At 37.8% G+C, this 17,472-nt stretch overlaps 1 protein-coding gene across 2 annotated transcripts; it reads right to left on the reverse strand.

Annotated features, from left to right (window-relative positions):
• Window positions 1-100: 100 nt before the first annotated feature.
• Window positions 101-9,107, reverse strand: tmem116 (transmembrane protein 116). Of its 2 annotated transcripts, XM_027029375.3 has the most exons (11): window positions 8,900-9,107; window positions 8,473-8,519; window positions 8,305-8,368; window positions 7,973-8,098; window positions 5,530-5,634; window positions 5,372-5,421; window positions 5,137-5,220; window positions 4,250-4,385; window positions 3,773-3,917; window positions 2,990-3,069; window positions 103-2,808 (listed from the first exon to the last, which is right to left on the reverse strand). In XM_027029375.3, the coding sequence occupies exons 1-11, from the start codon at window positions 8,972-8,974 to the stop codon at window positions 2,626-2,628; spliced, it is 1,095 nt and encodes a 364-aa protein (XP_026885176.2). In that variant the 5' UTR covers window positions 8,975-9,107; the 3' UTR covers window positions 103-2,625. The 2 variants fall into 2 exon arrangements, with proteins under 2 accessions (XP_081570293.1, XP_026885176.2); XM_081714167.1 differs by lacking the exon at window positions 5,137-5,220 and having other exon boundaries at window positions 101-2,808.
• Between the last annotated feature and the right edge of the window lie 8,365 nt (window positions 9,108-17,472).

The following is a 17,472-nucleotide window of genomic DNA, read 5'->3' on the forward strand; positions in this document are numbered from 1 at the left end:
ACTTATCAAAGTAAAAGTCTTGTTACCGCAGACATATAAAGTAGTGTTTAATTAAAGCATCTTGTTACAGCTTTTAAGTGTGACAGGCTAAGATGCACTCAAATATATGTGTGAAGAGAGCCCGTGGAAGCAGTCACAAGAACAAATAATAGCTCAAATTACAATCTTCAACCTGACACAACAGATCCAAAAAACCTCGTATTAGCCACTCATTTACAGAATAACGGAATGATTCAATTGAGAAGACGTCTACTAAGAGGGCAGTAAATATCCATTAAAATATCTGCTGTTAGGCACGTAAATGCTAACCTGATTTCACAGCTATGTGTTGGCTGGGTTCTTTTTGATGTATTTGCAGTATCAAAGTGAATAGCTAATGAATGCTGTCACTAATCAAAATATAATTTCCAGCTATGGTGCCCACTCCCAGGTGTGGTCATCAGTTATATCCATTTAAGGCTGTATTATGAAACTGACCATTTTCCCCTACGTAACTAAATCAACTCAGCAGCTAATTATCACATCCACCCAGATGTACTGAAGCACTAAAAGCAAAAATTGTTCAGTGGTCCTTCACAAACATCTCAAATCAAAGCCCAGCCCTTCCTGTCCGGATTCTGCTGGGACCAATGAACAGAAGTGTCATACTTCCTAGCATCAGCAGCGCAACTGGCCAAGGAGACATTCAATTTGGAACAATACAATCATAAGTTCCAACAATATCTGATATCCAATATCCAGTTACTCCAATATTTGAGTTCCAGCACTCACAAAAGACACCAACTATATCTTCAGTCATCAAACCACATTGTGACATTTATTTGCAGGATCATTTAAGAACATGTCTTTTTACACTGGCATTTGTTTATAAATTTTGGCTTAAATAAATTATCAAATCTTCTCACAAACATGTAAACATTAAGGTCTAAAAAGAGACTCACGAAACAGGACAAAGTCATAAGATGACAAGAACAGAGGGCATTGATGTATTTCTTTGAATCAAAACTATAATGCACCTGAAGGATAAACTATATTAGGGTTGCTGTATAAGAAAGACTTGCAAGCCAAATGTATCACATTTTAAACACAAACTGAGTTCATTCAAGTACTGTAAAACTGGAAATTCCTGTTTGATATGTCTTGTGTTACAAGACATACATTTGAGAACAGTCCAAGACTGCACAGCTTACTTACTATTTAAGTAAACACTTATGTAAAAGACAGCTACATTATTTGTGCCACAGAAACTTAGAGTACTTTCGGCTGAATACTGACCTAACAGTTTGAATATTGTTTTGCTGGTTTGGGATTTTCAGCACTTTTTGGTTTACAACACACCATTGGGTTTCACAGCACACTTCAGAAAGTGAAACCTCTGATCATTGCATCGAGTCATGTTTTTGTGAAGTATACGCTTCATATGAACTCTCAACCACAGCACACAAAACAGGTCTCAATATGAGTCTTAAATAAGTGCAGTTAAATGTAAGTCAAGTTACAAGTCTTACACACCAAAAGGGCTTTTTCCTCTTTTCTGGATGGAATTAGCAATACTGTTGTTCTTTCAGATCCTATTTCTGGCTGCTCTTCCTTTCCTCATAATGTCCTACGGTCTTTCCCTTCAACACCCACTGCATCATTCATGCTCGATTCACAGAACATGAACATGCAACACAACAAAGTCCAAAATTCACCGAGCAGTCTTCAGATGGTTTGTAACTTTGAGCCAGCTGGTGGACTGCTGCAGTGTCTTCTGGAGCCACCTTGCTCCATGCTATGTGATCCCCACTATGTAATTAGTGCATTGAAAATAATTTTAAAAATACATGCTGTTTTATTTCTACATGCCTAGATTCTGTTATGACAGTTTTCCATATGTGTGATCTGCTTCTTCAGGTATATAGAATATATTGTGATTTTAATGCATCAACAAGAATAAGCTAGCAGTGGGTATGCCATTTATTCAGTGTTTGACTAAACACACACTTTAATTTGTGGAATTTATCATGATTGTGGTGGGGCCTTATAGGAGACACTTTCCTGTACACTCTATAATTTCAGTCTGACAAAAGTATACTCCCTTGCCAGGTATTCAACCTTAGCATAGAAAACACACAAGTCCTCCATTTCAGTCAGTGATGGCACAGGGTAACAGTAATATAAAGTGACCAAAACTTCTCACCTTCCATTCTCTAATCCTATGTTAAAAGTTCATCAATTGTGTTGCATTTCAATAAAGCCATAGTCATAAGAAAGGAATTCCCTTGCTTCATTCTGGTAGCAGGTGCAGTGGCAGAACTCATAACAAAACTGCTGCTAAAGGCCCTCCCCTTTCTAGATGCTTTTCAAAACTCTCATATAGGCTTGTTTGTCATAGATTTTTAGCCACCTTGGCTTGCATCTGGCATGGTCACCTTGGCAACAGGCCTACTGCCTGTATTGCGACCTTAGAAGTAAGACAACTCAAGTCTCTTCAGAAAGGTCCTTCACACATTGGTGCCCACACTTCCTTTTTGTTTTCAAGTGTTTGTTCACACACAAACAAGTCCAGTGTCCAGGAGGGCATGTTGTAAGGCTGCTTGGATGACAGACTGGGCTGTTGGAATGGTTCTTTCTTCATAGCCATCAGACAATTTGTGTGGGTAAACTAGAAGAGCTGAGGGAGGCATACGTTCGCCTCTGGGAGCGGAGCAGCGGTGTTTGGGTGTCGGCATCTCGAACGGTGACACTACTGAGAGATCGAAAATGCTGCTGTGTCCAGCCATACACAATACAGTTCAAGAAACCCTGAGAGGCACAGGTGAAGGCCTAAGGAAAGAAATGGAGACAGGAAGGAACACACAGAGAGAGAGAGAGAGAGACAGACAGACAGACACTAAGAGTGAGTGAATGTATGTAGTCATAAGAGAGACAGTGATGTATGCATCTTGTTTCTTTAACATTAAATGAGCGAGGTATGTGAACATAAGGCAGTGATCCAGCACCTTACCTCTAGAATGTAGAGGATCATTCCCACCCTCCCCTTGACTTCCTGTGGTCTGATTAACATCAGCGAGGCCAGGAGAATTGCTGCCCAAAAGAAGAGTTCAAAAACGTCTTGCTCAAAGCAAGCCCAAAGGATGTACTGTGCGTGTGTGTGCATCTTTGCATGTGTGTGCGCATCTTTATAGGAATTTAAAATATACCCCCAATAACTGGAAAACATGACTAGACTAATGTAGGGTCTGGTCTCCATTAGGAATAAATGCTCATTCATCTACTGAGGCTACGTTTAGTGTTAAGGGTCAGTTTAGTATTAGGTATAATCATTACACAATATTTAAGGTTAGGGTTATTGCCATATAGTTCTTTACAATACTGAGATCACAGAAGGCTACAGCATACAGAGGAACTGTCCAATAAATCCCAAAACCAAACAGCTTTGTTGTGTGTATCCTGACCAGTCTCAAACATTCCAGACAAGTGTTCTATGGATGTTTTGATGAATCATAGCATTTATCAACAGATCCAACAGGCATAAACCGTCTCAGTCAAAACAATGGATGCCAGTCTTTCACTATCCCACTTTAAGGCTTCACCAGTATGCTGTAATATATTACAAAGCATACTCCAAATGGAACGCATCACTGCGTGATAGTCATGTGTTCCATGCAGCCCTATCATTTATCTGCAGTGAGACACCCAGTTAAGGATAGTAACAGAGGTGTATGAGACAGAAAAGTGTGTGTGTGTGTGTGTGTGTGCATGCGTGCGTGTCTAAAGTCTTGTTTACCTGGTGCCCAGCAGAAAAGGTATGCACACGGGTAAAGAACCATACGCTGTTCTAGTACACGCAGCGTAGCCCACTGACGGTCGCCAAAGAAACCACGAGATGTGAAACAGCGCCTGTACAAGGAGCAAGCTTTATGCATGATCACCTGGAACAAGAACAACAATAATGTCAGTGATGGGGGTTTCTTTAGAGTCTTCAGAATTTTTATACATAATTTAATTATGGGGTATTCATGGCTAATCTTATACTTTTATAAAACTCAAAACTTAATCATTCTATAATAAAAATATCCTTTGGCACAAAAACAAATGAATCCTTTTTACACTGATTACACTGATTAGTTGTTTTAGGGCATGGTTTTATTTTACAGGTTAGCATTAAAAACAATTTTGTTATAGCAAAACCTATTTCTAGTCATATTTAATACTGATTAGCCATGAATCATTTAAATGAACACAGTTTAAAAAAGCATCTCACCACAATCCCAATGAGAGTAAAGAAGAAAGTGATGAGGAAGATGATGATGGTGTAGGTGCTGATGATCTTACAGGATGTGAGCATATTACTCACTGGCGAGGTTAAGTACAGAGCACCAGTGTGCAACAGTAGACACCTATAGATAAACAGGATGAAAACAGGATGAATTCTGAAGAAAATATTTCAGCCAGTAGCATCAACACTGCTAATTAATGAATGGAAATGAATGGGAGCTAATTACATAATGAGCTCAAGATGACCAAATTAGTATGAATTCCTTAAACAGAATAAAATTGCGCATTTTTAAAGCAGGGGTAGAAAGAATTCCAAGTTAAGTGTGGTGCACTTCGACAAAGATACCAAACAAGTCTTTATGTAACATTATGTTTATAACTGATCTGAGGAGATCAGATTGTAGGAAGAATTTCTTTCCAACTCATGAAAGACATAGATAGGTGTGGGACATGAACAACTGTAACCCTCTATAATGATCTATATTCAGGGCCTCCACCTGATATTATATGAAATTTTAGTCTCACAACCACAGCATGCATTTTCTTCTCTTTATGTCTACTTATTTATTTATTTATTTTAATGAGAGGTACCAACAGTCATATGCCCAAATGGTCTGAAACCTCAGGAATCCATATGGAATGCAAATGAAGACAAGAGGAAGGTCGTGAGTCTCTGGACAGGTCTGTGAGCCAGAAACAACTCGCTCATTCTTTTTTTCCTTTCATTAAAATAAAATCTTGTCTTCTAACCAAACATGTTTAACAGATGTTCTGTCTCTCTTTTCTGTTACATTAGAGAATGACTTAACGGAGTTATGTATGCCAGATTTTTTCCTAGCCAAGGCACTGCAAAGAATCTGGAGGTAGACATACTTGTAGGGCTGGGTGAAGTTTATGTAACACTGGTGAATGTTTCCTGTTATGTATACTGGCACTGTGAGCAGCAGAGGCAAAAGGCTAGAAAAGAAATGTGAGAAAGAAAATGTGAGGCAATTACAGAGCCCACGTGTGTCCATACACACTCGCATTCACACACACACACACGCACACACGCCCAGGAACACAATATACAGTACAAGTCAACGAATGTTGGAATCACACTGCTTACCATGACATAATCGCAGCCCGATGTCTGCAGTGGCTCATCTGAGCAGGAAACTGAAACAAATTCAGTGTTCATTGCACATGGACAGAGAACAAATTAACCACCTACTCTGTTGATTTTGTCAGACCGTGACAGGTTCTAAACATAGCTTGACTGGTTACCTGGGCTGGGAACCCATTCAGTGTCCGGTTGTAATTGTCCTTCAGGCCCATATACAGCACCCACACGTAGTTCAGTGTATAGAAGAAGGAAGCCATATAGAGGGTCTGATTGGTGAGAAGGGGAAAGATAGTAAGAGAAAGAAAGGGTGAGAGTTAGATGCCATGTCTCATAATAACAAGCTCGTGCTTGACATTTATGGCTTAGCTGACTGTTTCTCACCATGGAAATCTGCTGCCTAGAAACATGCATCATTGCTCATTCAATGAGTCATGCCATTCTTGCTTAACCACTCTTAACGATTCCAACAGGTTAATCAATGTTCTACGGCAGCTGAGTAACTTCCCAAGATGGTATCTCTTTTCAGAAAAGTACCTCATCACTCCAAAGGGGTTAACTTTTAGTTTCGCACCACAGTGAGCATGTAGGAGAAAAATGTCTGAGCATCAACACACATGATCATATCTATGGCAAATTCCAGTTTACTCAAACAGTTCATTTGCAAATCCCAAACTTATTTGTGTTGATAAGTCATAATGATAGGTTTTATTAGAAGGACCCAGTCACCAGTGTCACCCCACTCCCCCAACCCACCCCAAAAACCCCTACTTAATAGCTGCATTTACTTGTTAATTTGTATAAGTTTCTAGGCTGTAGAACATTTATTATATTACATTTATTATTCAGTGGAGGACAATCTAGGAGATAATCCTGGATAATCCTGGAAATGTTATTTTACATCTACAAACAGTTTCCAAAACTTGTGCAAGTTCATTGTTGTTATTTTCTAAAGTAACTAATGACAGACAATAGCTACAACTCCTACATATAATTGGTACTTTTCATACAGCTAACAATGTGAATGAAAATCTTACTTCAAAAGGAGCCACTAACTTTTGACCCCGAGCGACCTTAGCATTAACATCTCTCTGACCTTACAACCCTTCCATACAAAAACATATTTTTCTGTACATTGTACAGTGCCACTACCCCTATACCCCACAACTTGTTTGCGTCACAGAAAGAGCACATTCCTTAGGTGTGTAACTCAAATGCTGCAGAGAAAAGCTGTGTTTGTGTTCTGCTACATAACAGTTACACCACTACACAGTGGCACAAACTACACAGATAGTTCAACGAAACAGTATCATAGTTGTATAAGAAGTTAGTACTATTACAGAAATGGATGTACAAAGTTATGACATGGATTGTTTGGAAATCTTCTGTATACACAAACATGCAGGACCTTGTGGGCAAGTGAATGAGGTGAAGCTCTTTTTGTTTAGTTAAGCTTAAGTGCTGAAGGCTCACATAAGTATCAGAAATGTGAGCCTGCCTGGGAGGCCAGGGATGACTCATCAGAAAACTTTATGTAAAATTTAGGGCTATTTAAAGTGGATAGAAAGCTCTAAGGTGCTTTCCATACATGTGGGAAAATCTGAGCTTTAGAGGAAAAAGGGGTAAACTCTTGGCTATAGCAAGACAGGTTACAGAAATGCTTATTAATTCCACCACAATGCACTCTTCTATAAACTCCAAACCCGTTGCCTTTTGCTTCTTGTTCCCATTTCAGTTGTCCTCACAGTTAACCATTAAATCATTTCAGTCTCTATGACGCAATACAAAACAATTATTTGATTTGCAACTTCTTACTGAGGTTGATATTGTTACAATAAGAGCAAGAGGCCTGGAGTTGGCCTCTCTCTCTCTGTCTAATGCAAAACTGGGATGCAGACCAAAGTTATTTAGAACCCACCCAAAGTGGGTTGCAATACTAGTTCCACACTGCTTAGCTCATCACACTGCCAGTGCCCGAGACAAGATAGACTCCTTTTGTCCTTCGTGGACAGACATGTGACAAGGCCAAAAGGGGATAGACTGTTTTGTTTTGGGTGGGTTTTTTTTTTAAGATGTGGGTATAAATCAAATATAAATTCATGGGTATAAATCAGCATGATTAAAGTCAAGATCTTATACTGCACCAAAAAGATCAGTTTGTTAAATAAGAAGCATTAGTGAACTGATAAATACATTTCTGTTTGGGAGTCATACAGGTTAGACGTTATGGCCAGTTTATAGGACCAACCAGGAACTAGAGAAACAGCAGAGCAGAGCGGCCAGAGTGGGACGACTTTTGATGGTAGTAAAAGAGACCATGATAAATGTAGAATAGAAAGTTTTACACAACAAAAATTGTGCAGCGGTACGTGCAGAGGTTCCTCAGCTGAATAGCATTAGCAATGTTGAAGCTGGGCCACAGCCCATTACATCAGGGTTCTGGACCCAGCTGATGTTTCTTTATTAACTAAAGTAAGCCTCCTTTAGAAAGCAGCAATGGCAATATCTAAATATTTGGAGCCTTATCTAGACAAACTACATATTGTTCTACACGTTTTATGGAAGATAATATAATGAAGATAATTCTCATTCTGTGCTTCTATTTACCTGTTCCACTGTGTGGAGGTTGTAGCAGGAGACATAGGAGTCACAGGACTTGAAGAGCAGTGCACCACTCAACCAGCTCACAGCCAAAAGCAAGTCGGTTAAACTCAATAGGAACAGAGGCTGTACCTGTGACAGGCAGGAAGGTATTTGATAAGTATCATGGCTAACCGTCACTGAGCATCCATTAGACCTTCAGAAGGACAGGATAAAAAAGCTTGTTTGTGTTTAACGAGAAACAATCATGCTGCAGGCATTAAAATTAATGTTTTACTGCATAGCAGAACAGATTTTTTTAAATGATGCACAAAGCAGATTTTTTTTGTATGTTTTACCTCAGATGTTCTTACAAGTCTTTGGAAAACAGCATAAAATATTATGGACCCTGAGCCTATAATACTGAGAAAGGAACAAAATGTCAGAATGAATCAACAAATGAATAAATACATTCCAATGGATTATATGCATTTAAGAATTAAATTCCAGATAATTTATTCCCACACCTTAGAACAGCCATTATAATTTGAATCCACCACACCGTTGAGTAAACCTTTGAAATGGACAAAGAAAATGTATATTATATGCCGCACAAAGTAATGAACTTCAAGTTTATTACAATGCGTAAGACAATTTTCACTAAATTTTATATTTTGCAAGGCAGAGATCTATGATTATATAATTTGCATAACAAGACTCCAAACGTATTCACTTTGTTGTATAATTGTGTATATCGAAATGAAAGCGTCGCGAGAGAGTTTATGTAGGAGATCACTGAAGTTGGTTACGAACAGCAAACTGATATTCTTTAGCATCACGTTATCGTATGAGAAAATGGGACCAATATTTACATAACCACAATTTTCATTGAAAATTGTATATTTACACCAGCTACTGCAACTATATATCTTAGACAACCCCAAATTTACTCACGGATGTCAAGTTTTCGGGCGGACCGGTGGTATTTAGCTGAGAATTGTTTAGAAAATTCCAAAATAAAATGTCCATCTTGTAGTTGGATTTTAAATAATTAATAGAACCATTAAAGCTAGCATATACAGTAATAAACAAATATCCAAGCGAATTCTCCTGTGAGCTGGGGGTTTTGTTATGTGTCGTGCAAACTAGATCCCCGGTACGTTCCAGCGTGGATAAACAGCACCTTGGGTAGACTCCACACTCACTCCGCCTAAAACAATTAGCCCCTCCCGTGGGAGGGAACATGTCTGAGTCAAAGGGACTTTTCCTCCAGCGAACTGGGATTTCCTTTAATTGCAGCATAATTGGTTTATTGATGCATAATACATTTTTTAAATCGTCTGTTTGGGGGCCACAGTTTTGCTTTACATGTATCCCAAGTGTATATATAACCTAATACACTCACCAGAAACTTTATTCATCTTTCCTTGACTCTACACTCACTGGCTACTTTATCAGGAACCATGGATGTAGTTCGTAACATTACTAAATCAGAAAGTTTTGGTTCGATGCGCGCAGTCGTATCGAAAATACGCTGTAGTGTATGTGCGGAGACTGATGAATGTAATTCAGCAAAACACCTCCACAAAGTGACGATGCTAGCCCCATATTGCACAGTTCAAATAGTGTTATTTGGATTACAAGCCTCACCCTTTGCGCCTCCATGCATAGCACTGTTTATGGCCAATTTGTAAAAACCTAACAAAAGAAAAAAATCTGACAACGGGTTAAGTTGTAGTGATCTTCTTCAAACTTTTCCTTGCATTGTGCCTTTCAGACCACTGCTATATCTTAATGGGGGATGTAGATACTTCTGTACCCAATGATTCCAATTCTTTCAGCAGGTCAAGAAGTTAAATTGTATCTTTTTCTTAAGTAAGGAGGTGTCTGTGCAGCTCTGAGATTTTTATATTTGCCTGCAATTGTTTGTGCAGATGCTTGGGGTACCTTCGGTAATTTTAAAATTGTTCCAATTGGAACCAAACTTGTGGATGTGCCTTATTATTTGGGGATTTGGCTAAATTGCTTGGATTTTCCTGTGCTGTCAAGAGCAAAAAGGTGGGGCCTTAAAAACTACCATAGGTACACTACCAATTGACTCCAAATTAAGACAACTGCCCAGTAAGAAACTTTTAGATGTCATTCCATCAATTTCTGAAATTTTCAATAATGCTAGGAAACAAAACAACAATAAAAAGTAGCAACACTGGAATTAAAGTTAATTAAAAACATTCACCCCTGGGGAACTGGATAATATTGATGCAAGGTATTATTATTGTGGAGTGTTTACAGAGTTCATATAAAACCATAATCAACCATGTGTACACAAAAATAACTTTAAACCAAGTTCAGTCACTTCCAAGGTGGAGAATCACCACTAGTAAGCAAGCCTCCCCACACAATGCACTCAACACCTAAAACACACACAAAAAACCCCACAAAAGGGAACAGACAAGACAGATAACAATAAGACAGCTTCTGGGAAATGCTCAGAATGGGAAATGCTCAAATATTTCCACATGAGAACAGCTTCCTGGCAGATTAAAACCAGTCCCCTGATTGGGTTACAGCTGCCACACGCTGATGAGCTCAATATTCCTGTAATGAGAAGCATTCGAGAGTTCCTTCATTATCCAGTACACCATGGCACTCAACCTATTGATACCCAAAAAGAAAATTAAACAGAGCACCAACAAATGTTACAATGAAGCAGAAAGGTTTCTAAAACAGTCCACTGATACATACACACAACCGGCAAGCTCCTCAATGTGTAAGGCATGAATGTGACAACCATTACTCATGGATGGCAATACAAACAAGCAGGACTCACAAGACTTAAAAAACACACAGGACTTAATTTTAACAAAAAAATTGATGAAACATTCCCCAAATTCAATGTAATAAATTTGCCTGTGGATTATCAAAATCCACAGGCAGACATATATCTACTGTGGGTCTTCATTATAGATATATGAGGCCCATTAATTTCCATTTGCAATCAAGTTCCACTGCAGTGTGAGGAAATCATTGCTTTATTTCCATACAAAAAGGTGTGCCAATGCTTCACCCAGATGCCCTTTTCTGTTATGATAAAGTGATCTCTAGAGGTCATGATAGAGGTCCCACTGTAACATGAAATAGAAGTGAACACTGCAGAAAGGGCAGGGAATATGTTCCTAAAAATGTTCAGGAAAAATGATAGAGACAAAAACTACATCTGTGCAAAGATAGAACTGTTTTTAGAATTTAATCGGTTGCAATGTTTGTGCAGAAGAAATTAGAAGGAAAAGGGTAAAATAAAAAAGAGGGTCACCATAACCTTTCCTAGTCACTTATTTAGTATACTCACTCATGCGCCCTCAACTTTTTCTTTCTCTCTTACTCAATCAATCACACACACACACACAGGAAAGCTGGACATGGTTCAGTGTTCCAACATGGGGCCTGCCACTTTGAAAACACAGCATGTTGGTTAATGCATGTTAAATGGCAGCACGGGGCTCATGCAATGGCCCTAGTGCATAGACTAGTGAAATAAATAATCCAGCCTTTGTGACTGTAATAGACATGCGGTCTTGTTACATGTGTTCTGACACTTACCAGCCCTGTCACTCACTGGAAATGAATATCCAGTAAATTGAAGTTTTCAAAGCCTTCTTTGTGTTCATTTTGTTCTTCTTTATGGAAGTTCAGGGTCTAAAGTTATACCAATCAGTCATGGCTTCACACTTTTACAGCAGTAAAATACATTTCTGATTGCTTTTTGGGGTGTGTCAATATCATAGAGAAAGATTGTTTAACCACCAGTGCAAAAAGTACAAAGAGGATTAATCTTCCATGGAACAGTTTTGGTCAAGGCAAAGGTCATGCTTGACCATAAACGAGGATCCAGTTTCCTCATTCAAAAGTTACAGCAGTTGCCCTGATTTGCCTTGCAACCAAATGTTCCTATTGATGAGGTGCATGCTGCCAGCGGGATCTCTTTGAAGGACTTTAGAAGAAAAAAAAACAAGAGAATTTTATAATAATTAAAATCATGTTACATTTTTTCAGGTGTTAAACTTCTATCATGTTTTTCTGTCTTTTGCATCCATATAGCTTGGCAGTCAGTCCCATTTCTGGCATTTTGAGACCCTGTGCAAGCAAAGTGCTTCTAAAGTTGTAGGCAGTAGTGGAACCAGCTTATATTAGTATATGTAAAAAGTTATGTACTATATTAGTGTAGCAGAAAAAATATATGTCTAAATCATAACATTCATTCCATAAAGTTCCACGAGTATAGATCAGTTTCCTAACTTCATTGCTGCCATGGAAACATTTGTTACTATGCACAATTTCATAGCCATTCCCTATCCCAGTGCTGAGGAGATATTTGAATGATCAAGCATTCTCAACACAATTTTTACACTAACAGGGTAGTGTCATGATTGTGGGTATTTAGCTAATGGAAGTTATCAAGCACAGGAGCACTTTTTTTTTCTTTAAAAAAACACTATCACTGCTGGCTTAAGAGTGGCCTGCCATGCGAAAACATTCAGCCAACAGCAGCAGCCCAGTGGTCCTAGAATCAGAAACCACTGATAAAGGCCAAGAAAGTTTGTATACATATATGTGTGTACATACACACTACAGTGGAATTGCAAGGACTTTCCACTGTGCCTTGACCTCATTTGGAATATTTGAACTAGGCCACACCTCCTGTACATGACTTTGTCTAAAGGAAAAGCAATAAGGAAGTAATTCACATATGCAACTCCAGCAGTGAACGTAGTTTCATTTTAGTCTGTGGCAGAAAGAGCTTAAGAAAAAAAAAAGCCCATTGTAGACAAACAGAAAGCCTAAGTGGTACTTGGTTTATTCATGGAAATGGCTGAATTTGTATTACAAGTATTCAGCACCTTTGTAATTAAATTAACTTTTCTTTTTCCTCAGTTTGGACAGAGCACTCTCAACCATTTCACTGTGAGTTATACTGTGTATGACTATGTATGTGACAAATAAACCAAACTTGAACTTGAACTTGAACTTTTTAAAACTCTGCTCATAAATCAAATATATTAATTCCATGTTTCCACATCTAAGTAGGTGGGTAGCAACCTGTATGTAAGTACCACTGGATAAGCAGTTATACCATGCTGAGGGGGATATGAGTTTGCTGAGTGAGAACTGAGATTCTATGATTAATGTGGCTTGAAAAGTTTGCGTTAGTTAATTTCCACAGAAATAATTGCCATAACCAACATGTATAATAGAACAATAGTGAAAATATCTGCAGCTTTCATTAACTCTGTATGTGTATATATCCGTACAATTACAATTCTCTTTTCTCCATTATAAACACATCAGGGCCATGATGTCATGGTGTTTTTCAGCCTGTCAGCTGCGGGCCAATAGGAGAGGAGCGTCTGGTGCGAGAAAAGACACTTTCTACTTTATTTGTGGGACTTCAAGGCAAATGTATAGGCAAATAAATTTTGCATTCTAATTCTTCATGATGGCAATGTAAATATATACTCTACAGACAGAACCTTAAAAGAAGGCCTATTTTAGAGTGTTGATAAATGCATGGGAACTGTACATCCTACATGTTTTTGCAAATGTTTTAAATTCTACAGTGTGTAATACTTTGAGAGTAAATAAAAATGTTTGCATAGATGTTAGCATTGTAGGGAGATGTGTGCTTGATAAGTTAGTGCTCATGCTGGATGATTTGAGTAACTACAGCTAGTTCTTGAAAGTGTCAACAAATATGTTCAACAGTCCTGTTAACAGAGCCTTTTTTCAGGTGTACCTGAACACAAAATGGTAAGTTAAATACATTCATAAGTATATTTATGTATGCTTATGACCTAGACCTTAGTAATATCTTTTTCAGAGTCCCTATGGACTCTAGAAATGCATGCAGGAGGACTTTTATTATGCACTCAAAAAGAGCAAAAAAGGACACTGTACTTTTGGTGACATGTACGGGTGTGTCTGGCTACTTTCTGTATGTTGCAGTGGTAGAGATGCATCTGTGCAGGACTCCAACAGTGGAGCAGAAGCAGAAACCTGTGTGACACAGTAGCAAGTCCTAACACAATGCATGTCTGACGAAGAGTTTGTCACAATCTTAGAACAAAGAGAAATTGTATTTGATTGAGCATGTTACACTGTCTTACAGCAGTAGTTAAGGTGACTGATCATACTGTCTCATCCTTAAGCCCTGTGGAGAGTCTAAATTGCATCTACATTACATATTTTGCATCCTCCAAATACAGGATACAGTTCATCTAACATTGTCAGAAATTAGGTTATTGTGTAAATGTAAAATGTAAATGCAGTACCTTTGAAATCAAGTGCATAAGATGGACTTCAATGGGTCTGTGTACTCCACAACTCAAATAAATCAACACTTATTTGCTATACATTTCAAAATTGTGGTCTTTAATTTGGAATCACTATTCTCATATTTCAAAAGTGGACATCAAATCTCAGGGCAGATAATGTATTAAAAATTACAGTAAACAAGTACAATGAATAAATAAGCATTTTATAAATTCTTCATGTTCCAAACATCTTAAAATACTTTCTGATGTCTATCTTACAGCCTTTAAATTTGCACCAATTAAGTTGTATGAATAGCCATATAAAAGGGAAAAAAAAAAAAATCACACCACTTCTTAGATCATGTTGGCTTTTTGGCTTGTCATGAAACAATGTTGTGTTATTGTTGTGTCATTTAAAAATTTGGAATCAGTTAACAAACAATACATAAAAACATATGCCCACACACAAATGAATTGTTTTTTTCCTTGAGTAATAATAACAATGTTTAATAAAGACTATATATATATTGAATTTGTTTTTTAGTCTGCTTAGTCCTGCAGTTCCAGTATATAGTACATTTATATTTAGCTGTTGAGGAACCATCTAACTCTGAAGAACCTTGTGGTATTGGTTAACAAAGAACATTTTTGAAAATGTCCTCTGAAAAGTGATTAAGAGCTATTGTTAAGACACCAAAACTAGTTCTATATGGTACCAATAAAAATAGCCATTAAAAATAACCATTAATTAAAAAGGCGCAAAATCACTCCTCTATGGCATTGTTCCAAAGAACCCTTTTTGGTTCCATATGGCACCTTTAAGAACTAAAACAATATTAACTTGTTTGCTGCCAATACAGCAGACTTTATGTAGTGATGTACTGTTTAAGCCCAAGTGAAAAATATTAATATATACAAACAATTCAGTTCATTTGTAATTAGTTTCATGAACAACAATGGAAAAGATTATTATAAAACAGAACAGTTAAAGTGTTTGTGTTAATGTCCTTATCTAGCCGTCAGTGTGGCTGAAACAGTTTTGAGGCTGTTCAGATGGTCCCTTGGGCATCTGTGACAGTATGCATGCTTTACATGTTTGATGCGTTGACTATGACCCATTTTATGATGCCAGTGTTTCAACAATGCTGCACGGTGTCGATGATGCATTGGAAAATTCCGATAACTGTTTGAGGAACTAGCACTGATCGATAAAGTAACATTGCATCATATACTTAAATCACAAATCTTTCATCAGATAATTAAATCACAAATAAAAGTCACAAAACTCTAAATTGACATATTATTACAGTACATACAAGAGGAATGTCCAATTACAGACAATAAATGTGCATTCCTGGATAGATGCTAAACTACAAGGATTCTGCTGACTTTCTTCGAGGTCACCATGGACCGCCTACAATTTGAACGTGCTCATTTAATACTCAATTTAAAAATTGATGAAACATTCCCCAAATTCAATGTAATAAATTTGCCTGTGGATTATCAAAATCCACAGGCAGACATATATCTACTGTGGGTCTTCATTATAGATATATGAGGCCCATTAATTTCCATTTGCAATCAAGTTCCACTGCAGTGTGAGGAAATCATTGCTTTATTTCCATACAAAAAGGTGTGCCAATGCTTCACCCAGATGCCCTTTTCTGTTATGATAAAGTGATCTCTAGAGGTCATGATAGAGGTCCCACTGTAACATGAAATAGAAGTGAACACTGCAGAAAGGGCAGGGAATATGTTCCTAAAAATGTTCAGGAAAAATGATAGAGACAAAAACTACATCTGTGCAAAGATAGAACTGTTTTTAGAATTTAATCGGTTGCAATGTTTGTGCAGAAGAAATTAGAAGGAAAAGGGTAAAATAAAAAAGAGGGTCACCATAACCTTTCCTAGTCACTTATTTAGTATACTCACTCATGCGCCCTCAACTTTTTCTTTCTCTCTTACTCAATCAATCACACACACACACACAGGAAAGCTGGACATGGTTCAGTGTTCCAACATGGGGCCTGCCACTTTGAAAACACAGCATGTTGGTTAATGCATGTTAAATGGCAGCACGGGGCTCATGCAATGGCCCTAGTGCATAGACTAGTGAAATAAATAATCCAGCCTTTGTGACTGTAATAGACATGCGGTCTTGTTACATGTGTTCTGACACTTACCAGCCCTGTCACTCACTGGAAATGAATATCCAGTAAATTGAAGTTTTCAAAGCCTTCTTTGTGTTCATTTTGTTCTTCTTTATGGAAGTTCAGGGTCTAAAGTTATACCAATCAGTCATGGCTTCACACTTTTACAGCAGTAAAATACATTTCTGATTGCTTTTTGGGGTGTGTCAATATCATAGAGAAAGATTGTTTAACCACCAGTGCAAAAAGTACAAAGAGGATTAATCTTCCATGGAACAGTTTTGGTCAAGGCAAAGGTCATGCTTGACCATAAACGAGGATCCAGTTTCCTCATTCAAAAGTTACAGCAGTTGCCCTGATTTGCCTTGCAACCAAATGTTCCTATTGATGAGGTGCATGCTGCCAGCGGGATCTCTTTGAAGGACTTTAGAAGAAAAAAAAACAAGAGAATTTTATAATAATTAAAATCATGTTACATTTTTTCAGGTGTTAAACTTCTATCATGTTTTTCTGTCTTTTGCATCCATATAGCTTGGCAGTCAGTCCCATTTCTGGCATTTTGAGACCCTGTGCAAGCAAAGTGCTTCTAAAGTTGTAGGCAGTAGTGGAACCAGCTTATATTAGTATATGTAAAAAGTTATGTACTATATTAGTGTAGCAGAAAAAATATATGTCTAAATCATAACATTCATTCCATAAAGTTCCACGAGTATAGATCAGTTTCCTAACTTCATTGCTGCCATGGAAACATTTGTTACTATGCACAATTTCATAGCCATTCCCTATCCCAGTGCTGAGGAGATATTTGAATGATCAAGCATTCTCAACACAATTTTTACACTAACAGGGTAGTGTCATGATTGTGGGTATTTAGCTAATGGAAGTTATCAAGCACAGGAGCACTTTTTTTTTCTTTAAAAAAACACTATCACTGCTGGCTTAAGAGTGGCCTGCCATGCGAAAACATTCAGCCAACAGCAGCAGCCCAGTGGTCCTAGAATCAGAAACCACTGATAAAGGCCAAGAAAGTTTGTATACATATATGTGTGTACATACACACTACAGTGGA

This window comes from Electrophorus electricus, chromosome 5 (genome assembly GCF_041902795.1).
Source record: "Electrophorus electricus isolate QZ-2024a chromosome 5, ASM4190279v1, whole genome shotgun sequence".
NCBI classification, from domain to species: Eukaryota; Metazoa; Chordata; class Actinopteri; order Gymnotiformes; family Gymnotidae; genus Electrophorus; species Electrophorus electricus.

Coding starts and splice junctions, on each gene's coding strand:
- tmem116 (XM_027029375.3), bottom strand. CDS start 8,974: ATGGACATTTTATTTTGGAATTTTCTAAACAATTCTCAGCTAAATACC. Junction 3,918..4,249: donor TTACTCTCATTGGGATTGTG/GTGAGATGCTTT, acceptor TTCTTGTTCCAG/GTGATCATGCATAAAGCTTG. Junction 3,070..3,772: donor CCTTTTCTGCTGGGCACCAG/GTAAACAAGACT, acceptor TCTTTTGGGCAG/CAATTCTCCTGGCCTCGCTG.